At 39.2% G+C, this 15,482-nt stretch overlaps 2 protein-coding genes across 3 annotated transcripts in view; one reads left to right on the top strand and one right to left on the bottom strand.

The window, feature by feature from the left end:
• The window catches only part of SLCO5A1 (solute carrier organic anion transporter family member 5A1), an 81,562-nt gene extending 71,343 nt beyond the window's left edge, over positions 1-10,219 (top strand). For both annotated transcript variants that reach the window (XM_080578472.1, XM_080578471.1), the window contains one exon: positions 1,991-10,219. In XM_080578472.1, coding sequence (XP_080434598.1) covers positions 1,991-2,436 — 446 coding nt within the window. In that variant the 3' untranslated portion in view covers positions 2,437-10,219. The remainder of the gene's footprint in view (positions 1-1,990) is intronic.
• A 4,904-nt stretch (positions 10,220-15,123) lies between these two features.
• The window catches only part of SULF1 (sulfatase 1), a 128,016-nt gene continuing 127,657 nt past the window's right edge, over positions 15,124-15,482 (bottom strand). Inside the window, 1 exon segment of the mRNA XM_080578473.1 lies at positions 15,124-15,298. Within this exon segment, the coding sequence (XP_080434599.1) occupies positions 15,268-15,298 (31 nt within the window). The 3' untranslated portion in view covers positions 15,124-15,267.

The following is a 15,482-nucleotide window of genomic DNA, read 5'->3' as shown; positions in this document are numbered from 1 at the left end:
CATAAATACACCATTAATTGCCTGACTAATTGTATTAGGAACCTAAAATTAATAGCTCCTGAAAATGTTGTAGTTGAGTATGTATTTCATATATATCTATATATTTATTTATTATTACTGACTTCCCAGAACAACATTTTTGTCCCAGAAAGAGATTTCTTTTTACAGTTTCAATTTGTATTTAAGAATCATTCCAGAAGAAAATAAGAGATTTGTCAAAATAGTCGTTCCCCATGAAATGATTCAGTTTTTGACAAGTTAATGATTTCTTCTGACAAACATTTATTGGTAACTTCTTGATCTGGTTAGATAACACAACAAAACCAATATCAGTCTTTTAAATAGTGTTTGTAGAAGGAGAATGTATTCAGAATTTCTCCTCTCCCACACATAATATTACATATTCAAGGACAAAAACAAGGGTTACTTGGAAAAGAAAACGAAATACCACTTGTCACCATGTGAATCTGCTCAATGTATTAATACAGTTACTATATATCACTTGAAATGTTTTTTTTTGTTTGTTTGTTATTGTTTTAGAAACACATTGTTGTTGCTTTCAGAAATAGGAGTAGGTCTTTGCTTTTTCAAAATAAGAATCAAACGTTACCTAATGTCTGATTTCAAATACTGTGTGCAGTTTTGGGCACCACAGTATAAGAAAGATATAAAACTGTTAGAGAGTGTCCAAAGGAGGACAGCTAGGATGGTAAAGAATCTAGAGGGGAAGATGTATGAGGAGCAGCTGAGGTCCCTTGGTTTGCTCAGCCCAGAGCAGAGCAGGCTGAGGGGAGGCCTCATGGCGGCCTGCAGCTCCCTCACGAGGGGAGCGGAGGGGCAGGCGCTGAGCTCTGCTCTCTGGGGACAGCGACAGGACCCGAGGGAACGGCATGGAGCTGGGACAGGGGAGGGTCAGGCTGGGTGTTAGGGAAAGGTTCTGCACCCAGAGGGTGGTCGGGCACTGGGACAGGCTCCCCAGGGCAGTGGTCACAGCACCGAGGCTGCTGGAGTTCGAGAAGCATTTGGACAACGCTCTCAGACACATGGTCTGATTTTTTTTTGGGTGGTCCTTTAGGGGACCCAGGAGTTGGACTCCATGATCCTTGTGGGTCCCTTCCAACTCGGATATTCTATGAATCAAAATTTTTCAAAGCAAAAAGAAAGCAAGTTAAAAGTGTTTTACATGAAGTGATTTCTTTCAAGGTCTTGAACTTCTAAAATCCTGCCTAACAGGTAGTCCAGGTGTTCAGCTACAGCCAAACATGTATAGAACAAGCAATGACTCTTCTAAGAGAGAACAAGAGGGGAACCCCATCTAGCTGCATCTGGTCAGTAAGGCAGCGGTTGTCTCTGAGGCAGGCCCTTTCTGACTCGTCTTAAAGGTGTCATATTTTCAGGGAAAGTAGGGTATATAAGGGTCTGGCTGCAGTTGTAGCAGCTTTAGAAGTTTACTTCTGTTTCTGAGGAAAATCTCTTCAAAAGAAAATTTGAAATTTTCGTGGTCTTTTCACTTCCATCTTTCTTCAGGAAGATAAACTTTTTGCAATTTTGGGGAGTTTCTCTCCTTAATCTAAAGCAGCAACCCCCACTCATGCAACTCATGCAAAGCAGCAACCCCCCTAACTCATGGATAATGGATGTTCAACAAGTAACACTCTGGAGATAACCTTGTTTTGTTCCTCTGCTGATTTTATTTCCTGAGAGCAATACTGGAGTCTCTTTTGCGGGACACATAGTTCATGAAGAGCTGTCTGGGGACCGCAGACTGGAGCAGTAACTATAGTAAGGTGTTGCTGCCTTGTCTTCTTTGCTTACACTGTCACATGTGAGAAGTATTTCATGTGTGGGATAGGTAGTGGTGGTGGTAAGAATAGCAGGGTCAAAATCTCAAAACGTCTTGACCTACGCCTGTTTGGCTTAGATATATAGTTTCTTAAGAGGTCTTCCGCTGTACGCTAACACATATTAATTGTCGCTATTTTTATTTCAGCTTACATTCCCACTCCAATTTATTTTGGGGCTGTTATTGATACCACATGCATGCTTTGGCAACAGGACTGTGGCGTACAAGGATCTTGCTGGGAATACGATGTCACCTCATTTCGTTTTGTCTACTTTGGACTGGCCGCTGCTCTCAAATTTGTGGGATTCTTTTTTATTTTTCTGGCCTGGTACTCCATTAAGTGTAAAGAAGAGCAACTGCAGAGACAGAGGTGGAGGGCTTCGCCGGTGAACACTGTGAGTGAGATGGTTGGCCAAGCTGGACTCCAACAAAACTATGCACGGACTAGATCCTGCCCTACCTTCAATTCTCGAGGAGACATTGGTGTGGCACAAGGAATGAACTGCGTAGCACAGACATACCCTGGCCCTTTTTCAGAAGCAATAAATTCCTCAAATGAAAATGCATTGGAAGAAGTCACTGCTGAGATATAGACCCCTGGCTTGGTAATGTAATGTTTAGTTTTGTTGGTTGACTTAATTACGGCGCCTTGTAAAACACCTGTGCCTTCTATTTTTAATCTAAATGTAACACATGATAAAACCAACAAAGCTTAATGCAAACAACCATAGTATGTTCCTGAGGGCTGGATACCTCAAACCAACCCAAGTTCTTATTTCTCCCTTCCTGACAATGGAGTTTTAAAAATTGTGTTTGTAATTATTTCAGATGTGTCCATTAAATGTCCATGCTCTGATCTAATATCAATGTAAGGGTGAGGTATTATGAACAACAAAAGTCAGTGAAAGAGTGACAAAAACTCATATTGTTGATGTCTAGATGTCACAAAAATGCTTAAATGTATCATCAGCTTCACATCTGCAAATTGTATTTTTAAGAGATGAGTAATTACTGTGAGTTCTGCTACAAAGCACAACTAAACTTATTTAAACTATGCAACTTACTTGGATAATTGTATGTGCAGCAAATTAAGTTTAAAGTTTGCTTTTAAAGACATCATTGCGACTCAATTTGAAAGGGGCTATTTTCAGACATAAGCATTAAAATAAAAAAGAACATAAGGTTTAAAGTACTGTTAATAACATGTTAAGCCATACAAAAGTTATGCATCAGGTAATGTTTGCAAATATTGAGACATAATATCTTTATCCTGTCAAAATGTATGTTAATTTTCATTTGATAGGACGCAGTCATTCTTCACAAAGTACACAGGCTAGGAAAGTATAACGCTTGGAGAAAAAAAAACACCTTCAGTATTAATTTGTAATAACACTGAGATGTAGGAATCATATGCACATACCAGACCAGGCGTGCATACTTCTGCAATGATATTGGCAGTTATTTGAGTGGCCGTTATTAGCACCGAATCCATACTTTTCCCGAAGAAGAAAATAACCAGTTATAGCTTGATAGGAAGTTCTTGGCAGCACTTCAGAAGTGCATGCCAGTCTAGTTCAGCCTTGGTGAAGAAACCTCCAGGGAGAGCTAATGGCCCTGTTTCATGTCTGTCTGGCTGTGTGAGACCTGGTGGGCCCCTCACAGCAGGGACCGGGGCCAAGGCAGCGCCACTTGCTGCAGGACGCAGCAGAGAAACTCTTCAAGGGGGCTGAGAGCACTTGGGCTGCCACCGTGCCTGGCATGAGGCTTTCCTCTCGACTGCTGGCACCTCTGCGGTGCTGTGCTCCCCACCAGCAGCATTTCTGCCCCACTTCTGCCTCTCCTGCTGCCTGGCGTTGGGGCAGGCTGGTGGCACAGCCCTGGAAGTGGTAGTTGTATGGTTTGTCCCACATGAGGACAACTTGCCTCAGCTTCATTTAAAGCTTTCCATGAAGGCAAAGCATGGCTCTCCTCCACACTTCCAGAGAAGAGCTAAGAATAGAAATTGTCTGTAAGCACAGACCCACGGGATGTGAAGTGGCCTTTGCTTATTCCAAATTACTGTGGTGTGTTTTCTCCCCTGGAGATGCTGAGACTTTCTCATCAAATGTACTTAGCATTTCATATCTTACTCTGGAGGCTTTGTAGTGCCCTTCTTTTGATGTACTAATGATGTCTCAAAGGGCAGAGAATGATTTCAGGTGGACACCAGGAAGTCAAACCTGTATTTTACCCTACAGGGAAAGTCTTAGAAGTTTAGGAAATTAAAAGCACTCTTTTAAGAGGACTCAGTGATGGGCAGGTTTGGGTTTTGTCATGTGGGGAGCCTGCATGAAAATAAACAGAGAGCAGAACTTTGGGAATGTAAGAAAGATTTTCTTCCTGGTTTAATTTTTAATTTACAACATGTAAGTTGATTGAATTTTATATGGAACCAAGTCCTGTTTCCCTTGAAATTAAAGGCAATACTCTTTTCGGTACCTGGGAAGAGTAGATTTCCCTCTCCTTCTCCTTTGCTGGTTGCCTTCCATCATCTCCTGTCTCTTCTTTACCAGCATATGGGCTTAACCACAGGGCTGGTTTCCCTGCTTGAAATGCTGGCTGCTTATTTCACAATGTCTCAGTCCATTTATGTGACTTGTAATGACTTCCACTCTCTGTGGCTGCAAACTCAGATGCTTCTACCCCAAAATACAGCATAGAGGAATATCATTTAAATCTATTCTGTACATACTAATAGTTTTTTAGGGTCAAGATCTTTTTTTTCTTTTGCAGCCACTGGGCACGATATATCCCTAGCCATCTTGTGCCACCTGAGACATTAGCTTCTATACTTCTCATCCCGAGGAGTAAATTTCCTTGGCTCAAAGGTACAGGGTACATTTTTTAAATTTTTTTTTCCCGCACAGGGTATCAGAATAGATGTTAAAAATGTCTCCTTCTCTTACAGTCTTTAATGCTTCTTGCACTAAGGTATTCATGCCATGGCAAAATTTGAGGCAAAATAGTAGGACAAAATGTAATTGCAGCCCATCACTCATCCATTTTAATCACTTGCCCATTTTAATCAGTATGGGATGAGGTGAAGAGAGACAATCTTCAAATACCTCAGAAACAGAGCATTTAGGGAATCATAAAGGGGCTGGAGATGAATCATCTCTCCCGATTTACTCTATTTCATGCCTTGTGTGCACATCTTTTCCATACAAATAACAAGTGAGAGCAGATTAGGCTTGTAGGATTGTCAGGAGCTAACACTGATGACAGAGAATGAGGGTTATGTAAGTGACACATCTGCAACTGCTGCAGCTTCTGAGCTGATTTCAAAGGAATTCAGAGCTTGTCAGAACTGAGAACTTCTGTTTTTTAGGAAGTCCTGACACCTCAACTTCTAAAAACATTCATTTTTTTAAAAAAAGGTCTGAGAAATTGGAATGTAGAGGGAAAGATGCTCCCTTTGGAAATATTGAAAAACCTGTGTTTACATAACTTCTGTAGCCTTTTAATTTTCCTTTCAAAATTATATGCTTAACAAAAGTAACATCAACTTTCTTTAGTATTTTTGATATAGATAACTGTGACAATATACTTCTACAAGATCATTTAATTAAATCAGCATCCTCTGAAAGAAACCAAACCCAGCCTCTGGCCAATTTTTGATTTGTTCCTGAAGGAGACTTTATTATGAGTAAGCTGTAACAGTCTAAAATAAGCCAATAAAGGCATGCAGGGTAAAAACAGTAACTCACTAGAGAAGTCAATTCCAGTATTGTCAACACTGACTGAAATATGGACTGAGACCTGCTGAGCAAACACTATTTTCTGAGGCTATCATTGCTGAAGGAAGCAGAGTTGTCATGAAACCGCCTGACCATGAAATGTAAAGTTCCAAAGTCATTTTGGTTTAATTTGTTGTAAGTTCTGCCCTCCTCCTCTCTACCCGCAAATGCTTTAAGTTTGGTTAGCAGCAAGCACAAGAAAAGGTAAGGCAGGGGTCCTGTTCAGCCACACGCTGCTGTTGGTAGGCAAAGTCTGCTACCTGCAGTTAACCAGCCAGGGATAAGATGGAGCAATGACAAACGGAGGTTAACTACGAGTCCCCAGGGAGGCTTCATGCTATCAGGACTGCCTAATTTCCTCTGCACCAGTTATTCTGGTTTAGAGGAATACATGAACGATACATGAAAAAGTGACTGAAGAGATTATCCTCCCATCCTGGCTTAGCCTCCTGTTCATACGTGTTTCCTCAAAAAGGGGAAGATGTTAGAAAGGGAATAGCCATAGCCTTCGGCGCGTATGAGCACAGTACCGTTAGGAGAGTAGTTTGTAGAGCTTCAGTTGTTGTGGTCTTGGCTGGAATAACTGGAGAGTGAATGCCTGTATTTCCAATACTAGTCAAAGCCCTGCATTTTTGGTCCTCTTTTCCTCATGAGCATACTGGATATAATACGGTATAATTTGGAACTGCTGTTTTGGAGCTATCCTTTCAGTACAGTGTAAACAGCTACCAGAAATGAGTTGAATGTTATGGGGCAATTTATATTTAATTGGAAGCTTTCGGTTCTTTGTCCGGCCATTGTATCTTTGAAAATACGTGTAATAACATGCTGTTCTTCAGAACTTGCTGTTCTGTAAGTGAACTAGGGGCACAAATCTCCTCCTAGATATTAGAAATATAAGTTTGAAAGCTCCTAAATTAATTACAGACACTTGAGTGTAGTGTTTTCAAAAATATATGCTTGCTTTTTTTTTTTTTATATATAGCTCATAAATTTATAGCATAACTATTTATTCATTATGGCTCTGATCCAGCAGAACACTTAAATACATTGTAAGTTTATATAGTTAAGTGATGCACTTAAAAATAATGCATGTATATAGGTGTTGGAGTGAATCCCATGTGCGTTCAGAAAGGGGTTCCTTTACCCAAGGAGTAATTTCCATGCTGAGATGTCTTTTTTTTTTTTTTTTTTTTCCCATGGATTCAGTGATCATTTTCACCAGAATAGCACAAAGTAGCACTCAAGTACTTCCCCATGGCATTCATATGTGTCTGCTTATGTATCTGGCAATGAAGGAAGCTTTCATTTGCAAACATAAGACAGTTCTAAGTAGCAACATTTAGTGATACAAAACTGTAAAACTTTTTACTAGAATTCTAACTAGAAAAAGGAGGAGGAGGAGTGATCACACAGTGAGGGAAATTAATGTTCTGCACACAGAAGCAGAGGGCATCGTGAGCATGTCTACACCGGGCAGTAGAGTTAGCTAGCTCCAGAGCAAGAGGTACAAGTCAACTTGTCACCTAATGTCACCTAATCCAGCCAGAGATGGCTTGTGTCAGATCACCTCAGATAAGGGTCACTTCAGCTTTCAAAATATTTTGTGGACTTGCTCAAAGATATATTCTAGATCTGGATGACAAAACACACCATTCACGTGTTTTATGAATTTTGGCTGTAAATCTAGGTATTTTGTGTGGATACAGACTAAATAAGGGCATCTTTCTGGATGTAAAGCCAATTAAATCACTCATAGTGCTGTAGGTTTGGACTGTGCCCTTTCACAGAATTTGGACCTAAAGGTTCAAATGACAGTTTTTCAGTATCCTACACAAATGGAAGAGAGCACTGTCTGCTCTGTGGAGCTCCAGTGAGCATGGCTGGGGAGAGGGGTCAGCACCTTCTGTACTGTTCTTGCAGATTTCTCCCCAAATTGCCTGAATTACTGCTGCCTTACTACACTTCCTGTGTGTATAATACCACAGCTCTTCATGGTGTTATATTGACATAAAACTGATGCTAAATAGGTCCAAAGTGTCTTACTGCAATTTTGGAGCCAGATTCTCAGCCTCATCAGTCTGACAATGAGGCTGAAGAACCGGGCCAGTACCTTGTGTTGGACCTTCACAAGCTGACACTTTAGCAAGTATATGTGGACTAAGTGACATAAAGCACTTGTTTAGTTTTTGTACTCTGATCATTGGTTAGTACTTCTGCTTTTGTAGATCAAAGACAAAATATTTCCTTAACACGTTTATCTTTGTCTCTTTTCTCAGTACTCTCTCTTTTATAACGGCGTAGGAAATGTTATGCTGCATTGTCTGAGTTCCCACAGCTGAAGCCATCCAGCTGTGTCTGCTTTCCAGGGGTTTAAAACACCTGGAAACAGAGATTTACCTCAACTGCAATGCGAATTGGCATAGCTTTGAACTGAGTGTTTGCCAGTTGTAGATTAAACCTGTATCAACATATTTCAGGTTTTTCACGTTGGACTTGGTTTTAGAGAGATTTTTATCCTTCAGATTGTTTAGAAAACAGACAGTTGACATCACAATGGTAGATTAATTCTTTGGTATGGAATTAAGTTTTTTTTTCATATATAACATTTTATTTTACATATAACACTTGGAAAAGGTAAACATTGTCACAGAGTAGAAATGGGAGCCTTCACTGTGGAGAAAACATATGGCCAAAATTCATGTGATTCTTCTTTACTTTGGTACTGAATACGTGTTATTGCACTAATGCATGCTATCACATGGTATCCTTTCCCAGAGTATGCTACATAAAGTAAGGAGGACAGCTAGCAATATCCATATCCAATATCTGTAACCAGATGTAGTTAATAACCATAATCTTTAGCATAAACCCATGAGTCTCCAACCCTTCAGATAAACTGTTTTCTTTTGACTTAATCCAGCCTTTTAAACACAGGTCTAGCTCTGCAAGTTCAAAGTAGCTCCAAACTTTTCCTGGTTTCAATAAAATAGATGCTTATTTATTCAGGTTCCATTCTACTCTTCTAATGATTACTTTATCCATTGTGTATACTGTATTTTCTTATTTTTTTCCTGTCTCAAATTAGCTGTCACAATGTTATTCTGTAACAACATTTTTTTCATGATATAGAATAGGTGAAGAGCTGTGGAATTCATGAAGGGCTACTAAAAGCATCCAAAACATTGGTCAGCTCAAGGAAAAGTGAGCTTGATAATCTTTGGGCTAAACAACACTGTGGTGCTAATAGGTACTGAAGTATTTTATGATGTATTCACTATGACTTAAATGACATATTCAAGACGTCAATTGTGCAACTGCATGTGTTTTTATTCTTAAAGTCTGGAACTGCTCCAGCAAAGACAGTGTTTATAGTTCCTAGTGGTCCAATTTTGCCTAGCTCTTCTGTGGGAAAGTCACTTTAGGAGGCAGTATAGGATTTGACTCAGCACTAATGGCTAATGTAGAAGTTATACAGACCACAGAAATCTCATGTAGGATGTATTCATCCTTCTGTAGAGTGTTACTTTATTTAGTGGCTTTGCTTATGCAGAGACTGAAAATAAATGCTATGGGAATGGCAGGAAATGCTGGAACTTCTTAACCAAGCAACATTAGTAAGAGTTTGAATTAAATTGAGGATTCAGATCTGAAATATTAATGTTCTTCCACGAAATACCAGAAAGAGAGGGGTGGAATAAAAACAAGTTCTAGTTGCAGCAATGGAAAAAGGCCAAATCTGGCCAATTTTTAAGGGAGCTTGTATTTAAAACATTTTTTTTTTTTTTGGTTGTTGTATCTTTGAGGCAATATTTTGCCTTTCTATTTTGAATTCTGAAAGGTAATTATTTTGTGTTACTGTGTCTGGACTGCTCGTTACGAGGAGGCATTTGTGTCCTAAATAGCACTAAGAGGTACACCTCAGACTGGTAGGTCAGAAATTTTACGTCTTTTAACAAAGGTACTTTTGAAAACATAAGGGGAAATGTTGAAGCAAATAGTTGTACAAAATAATCCTGAATTGTTTCTGTACAAAGAAGAAAAATCAACAAACAAAAGAATGTGGAGTCACTGTGATCCATGATTCAGTGAAGGCTTTCCTCCTAACAGACCTGCTCTTTTCTCCACTTGAGCAAATGGGAGTTTTGCCCTCCGCTGCAGTGCATACCTCTACCAAATGATTTAAGCAGAACAGCAACAAAATAATCTGGGTAGCATGTTAGGAGCATGGAGTGGGCACACTGCCTGTAAGTGTTTAGTTTTTATTTTTTAAAAAAACTAATTATTAAGCAAATGTGTAGAGTATTAAGGAAATTTGTAGAGTATGTCTGACTGTATGAGTGTGTGGGTGCTGTGCTGTGGTAAAAAGAGACTAATTGGTTATGCTTTTTTTTTTCTTTTTTTTTTTTTTTCCGTACTTTAGGCTCCTGTATGGGGGGATTTTTAACTGATATTTATTTCTCAGCAGAGCTTAGAATAATTTTAAAGCTGTGTAACTCATTGTTTCATGAAATCTATTGTCAGCATCTGTTGTAAACATGTGTTTACAAAACAAACTCTTGAATACTTGATATTTGGAAATAAAAAAATGGCATATCAAGTGTGTTTTATTTATTTATGAAAAAAAAAAAAGGTACCTGCATCAGTGTGCAATCAGTCTGGATAAGGTGATGAAGTATTTACTTTTTTAGTGCTTAGTCAGACAAAACCAAAGCTTTCCACTTGCCATTTCCTCTAGCACTAAATTTGATTTATATTGGTTACATGAAAAGAAATACAAGTTTGTTTGAACTAGATATCAACAGAGTTGGAAAAACACATAGGGTACAAGTCTGTGTGCATCTACGCTGCTCAATAGAGGCCCAGGGCATGAACCCAGGGATGAGACTCCTGATTTCTGCACTGTGTAGTGCTTATTTCACTCCATGGCTCTGGTTTGGAGCACGCCAACAGGCTGCCTCCACGTGGTTTGTGGGGTAGGGCTGTGCCACAGACAGATCCCAAATGTCAGAAGCGGTTGAGACAGGGTTGGTCTTCTCGTTCCTCTCAACACTGTGTGCAACAGGGACCCGCATGTCCTCATGCAACACCTCAGGCCTGCAGCACACACCACAGTACCACACCATAGAAGCAACACACCCTTGTAGTGCTGTGTACGTTTAAAAATGAAACAAATGGAAAATGTATTTTGGGTCCCCAGACCCAAAATCAGCAGAGCCAAGAGAAGCCCCAGGTCTAAGTTCTTCATAATGTGGCTGTGGCCCACCTGGTCTAGCAGTGTGTATATGAGCTAGATCATACTATTTGGGTTTGGAGCAAGGCCTTTCACTTTCTGCGCTCACTTTTATTTATAAGCATAGATATATCCATAAATGAAAATTCTGTCCCAGGGCGGCCTGGTTTTCAAGATCAAAGAACAGTTGAAGTTGAGACTATTTTTCTAGACATGCTTCATTACTGAGCCTTTACGCCAAAAGTATTTCGACCTGTATTGCATTTTTCATGGCTGGGTAAGCTGTGACTTCTTTCTTGTGAAACAACAGCATTGACCAAAGGAAACTTTGCTGCCACCTGGCAGCTGAATTTGCATTGATTCGGAACACGGCTTGGCTTTGTGAAGCATCTAAGTGCACTTGGTTTGTGACCTGTCAGAAACTGCAGTGGTGTGCACAGTACCGCATGTTCGAGCCCTCAGGCAGCTTCAGCGAACGTGTGCAACCAGCGAGGAGGAGCTGCTGTTTCACAGACCGGAGGACAAACCTGTGGGGCCCAGGTCTTGTTTGACCAAGCTCATGGTAAGAATTCTCCATTTTCATTTTCCGATACATATAGCCACATTAAAGAGCACCTTGCAGAATGAATGTCTCCAGTGTCCAACAGTAGAACTGTTAAATCAAGGAGTGGGCTGTGGATAAAGCTATCAATAGATTTCTGTCACATGAAGGGCATTGTTGCTAGTTTAAAACTGAATAAATGAGTTACCTTGGCAGGAGGGGTTGAAAAGCACTGCAGGCAGTGCAAGGGCCACAGGAGAGGAACAGTTGTGCGGCTCTGCGCTGACATCTGCTGCCTGAGTGGGAGTAAAATTACCCCAGGCTGCTTCAAGGCTGCTAAGGCTGTGATTGCACCCCTTCAGATGGAACATACGTTTCTGAGATGACTCTGCAGCTTGCACCCCTCTTACTGCACTTTGGTTCTGGCTGCAGAGTGGTGTCAGAGCACTCAGACAGGATTGCTTCTTGATGAAACTAAAGGAGGAAGCCTTATTACAGGATAACACCTAGTGGGCAACAATCACCCATGGGTGCTCAGGCCTTGAAAGGAATCCTGAGCAAATCCTGATACAGTGAGTCTGTTTTTTATTTATTTATTTTTTCCTCCACACTGCAATAAGAGCTGTTAAAAAAGCTCCCACCTACACTATCTGATAGTTTGGCGGGCAAGGCACTGTCCTGGAAGAAGGAAGGTGCCTTCCAGGCACCTTCACACTGAGGAGGATGCAAACTCCTATCTTCCACTTTCTGAGTACTTTAAGATGTCTCTAAAATAGGAAGGACAAGAAGGGTAAACATAAGAGTAAAAGATCACACTGTTGCACCATTCCTTCTCTGTCTATGCCCAAGCATTAAGAGAGGAGCAAGCACCTTGCTAGATTCTTTCAAGGAAATGTACTTTCCGAGAATGGAGGGCACATGGTTGGTGCTCAGTAATTCCCTGCACAAAGGTATGATGAGTGAGGTACCTTGAAAACTGTTTTTTTTTTTCTTTTTTTTTTTTTTTTGTGGACTCTTGTGCAAGGAGACACTCCTTCTGAACACCCATGATGCATTTTCATTAAGCCCTACAGCCCTACATGTCCAGTCTGCTGCACTTTGCTGTTGTAGGGAGAGCTCTGCAGGGAGGAACCATATATGGCACCATATAGTATTGCTTTAGTCCTGAGAACCGCCAGCTGTGCAGCCAGGTGCCTTGACTTCAAGGAAGAAAGCATCAGGTGAACTGGGATTAAAAATAAATAAATCACAGCATGTCTTAAACAAAAAAAATATATTATTCACAATCTCCAGGAATAATTTATAACTAACAGAATGTAGTGTGTTATTTCATTACCCATTCCTTTGAAAGTGGATGGATTCTTAAAACTGGAACCATAAACATATTTTTAAAATAAGTCTTAATTACTAGGAAAGCTGGATCATCTGGACTTCTCTGAAGCAGGTAAAGTAAAACACTTTTTATTTCAAGAAATATTGCTTCTAGACTTTCCCGAAGCCAGAATTGTTCTATAAAAGTATCACAGAAATATACAAGATTTAAAAACACAGTCTGTATCCTAGTAACTTGAAACCTATGTACAAATAGCATCATTCATGACCATAAATACGTTTGTTCTATCAATCAGCCCATAACACATACATCAGATAAAGAGCTAGTTAATTTTAACATATGTACAGAGTCCATCAAAAAGACCGCTTCTTAAAATTATTAAAATCCTACTAAAAGAATCTCCTTTGTAAAAAGTTTCAACTTAAAATACAATGTGGTGAATGTAAGTTTAAATTGCAGTGCTTGCAATAACCAAAAAATACTCGCTACACTAGGAAACATAACAGATAGGAAACACTCCCATGAATTGGACACTATGGAATTACACCTGTTTGAGGTAATTCTCTTTTTTTTTTGCTGTTGCACTAATTATTCAGAAAATTATTAAAAAAAAAAAAAGCAAGGGAAGATATTAAATTTCTAGTAGTACAGATTTTCAAAGTAATTTTTGAATTATACTTTATAAAACTTAATGTATGGTAAAGTTCAAGAAAAAAATTATAACAATACAACAACAAATATTATCTAAGCTACAACTTTTTAGCTCATTTGCCTTTTGTATCTGGAATAATGTAAATCTAACATGATTTTATCATTCCCTTTTATGCCTTCTTGAAACAAAACAAAATAAGAATTTAAGTATCAAAATGAAAATAATGATTTCAAGATCAAAATGAAAAGAATGACTTCAAGATATTGTTCAGGCCAGTAAAAATCAGATGTGCTGACAAAAGCATGTATGTATTGATGTAAACCTTTCTACCAGTAACAGGAAAAAAAAGAAAAGTCAAAAAAAATCATGTATTTTTAATACTGACATAATCAATATATAGGGAAACAATCCAATTTAAACAAATCCTCCTACAGTTAAGAATTATTAGCCATACCTTTCTGAGAGTAAATTTAATTAAAATGAAGTAACAAAAACATGCAATATTTTTGCTAAAATAAGATTCATTCTGTTTCCACAATCCGTGCTGATTACCTTTTTCCTGTCAATCTATTTATTGGTTTCACAATTACATTAGACAATGAGCAAACTAAGAACAGGTAAGTTATTAGATTCATAAATGGTATGGCATACAGATTTTAAAAGTGCAACATTATTTTACTCAAAAGTGTGACATTAGGAATTTCCAGTGGTTAAAATAATTTATCAAAAATACATTATGCAGACAGATTGGGTGAAATGAAACATTCATTCATGGTGGGGTCATTTGGAAATAGAGAAAATAACTTGAACATCCTCTTCAAAGAAATAATATTAGCTTACAGAGAATGTGCTACTGCTTTAGAAAGTTAACACTGTTTCTTTTCATTAAAATGCTGGAAAACTCTTTTTCCAGTATGGAGATTCACTGTGAAGGCATGTGCATGTGAATGAAGTAAATACACATAGACAAATACTGAACTGGTCTCAATTTAGCTGCAAAATGTATCTACAATGAACATGGAATGTCAGTTGTCATGATTACCTTTATTAGTTTGCTAATAATAAAAAGGAGAATTTATTTAATGGTCTGCCACTTGATCTAATCCAAGGAGAGTGGAGATGAGGCACTGCCTTCTACATTTCGAATTTGTGAAGTTTCCCCTGTAAGACTCTGTTTCTTTTTTTTCAAGGAAGTTCCTCTTTCCTGGGTACCGATAGGTGAATCCCTAATGGATACGTTTACAGCCTGATGAACAAGGGGTTCATTGGACCTCACAGGAAGATATATTTGGTCTCCAAATACATCTTCCATAGCGTCACTGTCCTGATGAGTGTCTTTCTGAGGAATGCTGATGCGTTGTAGCATGAAGCTATGCCGGGACTCCAACTCTATCAAACCGTTCCCACTGAAATCCATATTAAAACGGTCTGATTCTTTATCCTCTCCCCATTTTTCAGCTTGATGATTGTTTCTCCAGTGTGCATCATTCAAACTACTTTTCTCCGGAATATCATTGTTTAATTCAAGTTTCCTCTCCTGACTTAAATTCACGGTGCTCAAAGCTAGGGCTGCAAAGTTTGTTGGTACAATAAGCCGCAACTGTTCGTCAGTCAGGCCGCTCGATTCTTCAGCAGAAGTCATTTCCGCAGAGGCTGACGTAGATGATTCGTCCCCATCCTCATTTCTTTGAGCAGTGTTAGCCTTGTCTGTTTTATTTTGCTGGTTGTAACTGTTCAGCAGTGCAAACATTCTATCTACATCCTTCAAGTAATTAGTCCAGTCAGCCAGACTAAGTCTATAGTCGTATCTGTATTCATATAAACTTTCATTCACACTGTACAAGTCTTCCAGTCCTTGCCAGTTGATGTTGTCAGTGAAATTGGCCAGGTTAGCCTTCCCATCCATCCCATAACTGTCCTCTGTTAAAAGAAAGAATAAAGCCTAATGGTGAACACCAGCGTAAAAGTGCAAGCAAAGCTGCCACGTGCTTTCCTACTTCCATTTGTTTGAAAGCACCATCACGCATAGCGTATGTAGGTCAAAACATAAGATGCTTCACATCTTCAGTCATCTCATTAATGATTGTGGCCTCAGGTGTGTTCA

Source organism: Anser brachyrhynchus (assembly GCF_964034855.1).
Source record: "Anser brachyrhynchus genome assembly, chromosome: 2".
Lineage (NCBI taxonomy): Eukaryota > Metazoa > Chordata > Aves > Anseriformes > Anatidae > Anser > Anser brachyrhynchus.
Note: the sequence above shows the minus strand (reverse complement) of the source record. Positions and strands in the feature narration are given on the sequence as shown.